We start from the raw sequence: 2,500 nt of genomic DNA, 5'->3' as shown, positions 1-2,500 counted from the left end.
AGACTTTAACACAGAGTAATTTAGCTGTGTGTGTGTGTGAGTAACAAAGAGGAGTCTAACTTTTTGTGTCTCTGTCTGGGTGTGTGTACTGTTCTCTCTCTGTCTGTGTGTGTGTGTGTGAGAGTGTGTCCGTGTGTGTGTGTGTGTGTGTGTCTGTGTGTGTGTCTGTTTGTGTCTGTGTCTGTGTGTGCGTGTGTGTGTGTGTGTGTGTGTGTCTGTGTGCGTGTGTGTTTGTGTGTGTGTGTGTGTGTGTGTCTGTGTGTGCGTGTGTGTGGCGTGTGTGTGTGTGTGTGTGTGTGTCTGTGTGTGCGTGTGTGTGTGCGCGTGTGTGTGTGTGTGTGTGGGGGGGGTGCTCTAGCTTGCGTTGAGGAATTCCCTGCGTTACTTCCCTCCATCTCTCCATGCCATCCTGGCACCAGAGTTTGCCCAGGAGCTGCGCCAGTATGGGCACATTTATATGTACCGCTTCTGCCCCACTTACAGGATGCGGTGAGTACTGCCTCTCTCTCTCCTCTCTCTCTCTCTCTCTCTCTCTCTCTCTCTCTCTCTGTATCTCTCTCTCTCCTCTCTGTATCTCCTCTCTCCTCCTCTCTCTATCTCTCTCTCTCCTTGTCTCTCTCTCTCTCTCTCTCTCTCTCTCTCTGTATCTCTCTCTCTCTCTCTCTCTGTATCTCTCTCTCTCTCTCTCTCTCTCTCTCTGTATCTCTCTCCCCCCTCTCTCTCTCTCTCTGTATCTCTCTCTCTGTATCTATCTCTCTCTCTCTCTCTGTATCTCTCTCTCCCTCTCTCTCTGTATCTCTCCCTGTATCTCTCTCTCTCTCTCTGTATCTCTCTCTCTCTCTGTGTATCTCTCTCTCTCTCTCTCTCCCTCTCTCTCTCCCTCTCTCTCTCTCTGTATCTCTCTCTCTCTCTCTCTGTGTATCTCTGTGCGTGTGTATCACTGATCCTTCGTCTCTATATTTATATATTTTGGTGAAATCTTTTAATTTTCCCCCAAAATTCATTATTTATTGCGTTTTGTTTTCTTAACTGAGCTTAGCCGTGCTACTGCATAGCATTCCTGAATAAAAGTAGCAAATGAAATAAAACTGCAAACATAAAGCTGCAGTGTCTGTCTGTCTGTCTGTCTGTCTGTCTGTCTGTCTGTCTGTCTGTCTGTCTGTCTGTTTGTGTGTCTGTCTCTGTCTGTCTGTTTGTGTGTCTATCTCTGTCTGTATTTCTGTATCTCTCTGTTTCTGTATGTATGTATGTAAGTATCTCTCTGTCTTCATGTGCATGTTTACAGGGCACATCCCATAGCTGAGTATCCATGTCGCACACGACAAGCTGCTTCAATCATGTTAATGATTATGAACAACCTTGACCCTGCTGTTGCACAGGTACACACTCACACACACACACACACACACACACACACACACACACACACACACACACACACACACACACACACATCAACTCGTCGTGCTAACCCAGCTAGAATGCTAACAGCCCTCTGTGTTGTAATCTAAATTCTTCAGGGAACTGAATGCTGGCTAATGTGTAGTTATGTAGTCGTAAGTTGAATGCTAGTGAATGTATGTAGTTCTGTAGCTACAGTATGTCTTATCGGGGCGCATGTTTGTGTGCTTGGCTTCAGTTTCCTCAAGAGCTGGTAACCTACGGAGGGAATGGTCAGGTGTTCAGCAACTGGGCTCAGGTAAGCATACACCTGCCATCTTGGCCATTTCTTCTAGAGGGGGGGACATTGTGTGGGAGTGTGTTACTGGATCTTTATTCCTGTGTGCGGTTGTCAGTATAGGCCTACATTCATATGTCAGAGTGTGTGTTTGTCAGTGCTACAGTTACCCTTGAGGACTCCAATGTCATGATGGTGTCACAGCCAGTATAAATATGTAAAAGTATATATATGCGCGCGCGTGTGTGTGTGTGTGTGTGTGTGTGTGTGTGTGTGTGTGTGTGTGTGTGTGTGTGTGTGGGTGTGTTTGTATGCTTGTAGTTCCGGCGGATAAGACTCTTTGTGTGTGTGGTATCAGCTAGCCAAACTGTGTGTGTGTATTTGTGTTTGTAGTTCCGGCTGGTCAGACTGTGTGTGTGTGTGTATTTGTGTTTGTAGTTCCAGCCGGTCAGACTGTGTGTGTGTGTGTGTGTGTGTGTGTGTGTGTGTGTGTGTAGTAACTGCTAACCAGACTGTGTGTGTGTGTGTGTGTGTGTGTGTGTGTAGTTCCGGCTGGTCATGCACTACCTGAGTTTGATGACAGAGGAGCAGACGCTGGTCATGTACAGTGGTCATCCCCTCGGGCTCTTCCCCAGCCTGCCGTCTTCCCCGCGATGCGTCATCACCAACGGCATGGTAACCTAGCGCTAGGCTAACCCTTCCCCTTCCCCTTTCTCATGATTCATGTTTTTCTCTCTTTCTGTTCTTCTCGAAACCTCCCTTTTCAGGAGGCTATCAGTTTCCCATGACAGTGTTTCAGCTCCTGGAGTTATTTACTCTCTC

General features: G+C 47.2%; 1 protein-coding gene across 1 annotated transcript in view; it reads left to right on the top strand.

Moving 5' to 3' along the window:
- The window catches only part of uroc1 (urocanate hydratase 1), a 15,370-nt gene that overhangs the window by 797 nt on the left and 12,073 nt on the right, over positions 1-2,500 (top strand). Inside the window, exons 2-5 of the mRNA XM_012831998.3 lie at positions 359-489; positions 1,286-1,379; positions 1,640-1,699; positions 2,225-2,353. Of these exons, the coding sequence (XP_012687452.2) occupies positions 359-489; positions 1,286-1,379; positions 1,640-1,699; positions 2,225-2,353 (414 nt within the window). The remainder of the gene's footprint in view (positions 1-358; positions 490-1,285; positions 1,380-1,639; positions 1,700-2,224; positions 2,354-2,500) is intronic.

This window comes from Clupea harengus, chromosome 5 (genome assembly GCF_900700415.2).
Source record: "Clupea harengus chromosome 5, Ch_v2.0.2, whole genome shotgun sequence".
NCBI lineage: Eukaryota > Metazoa > Chordata > Actinopteri > Clupeiformes > Clupeidae > Clupea > Clupea harengus.
Note: the sequence above shows the minus strand (reverse complement) of the source record. Positions and strands in the feature narration are given on the sequence as shown.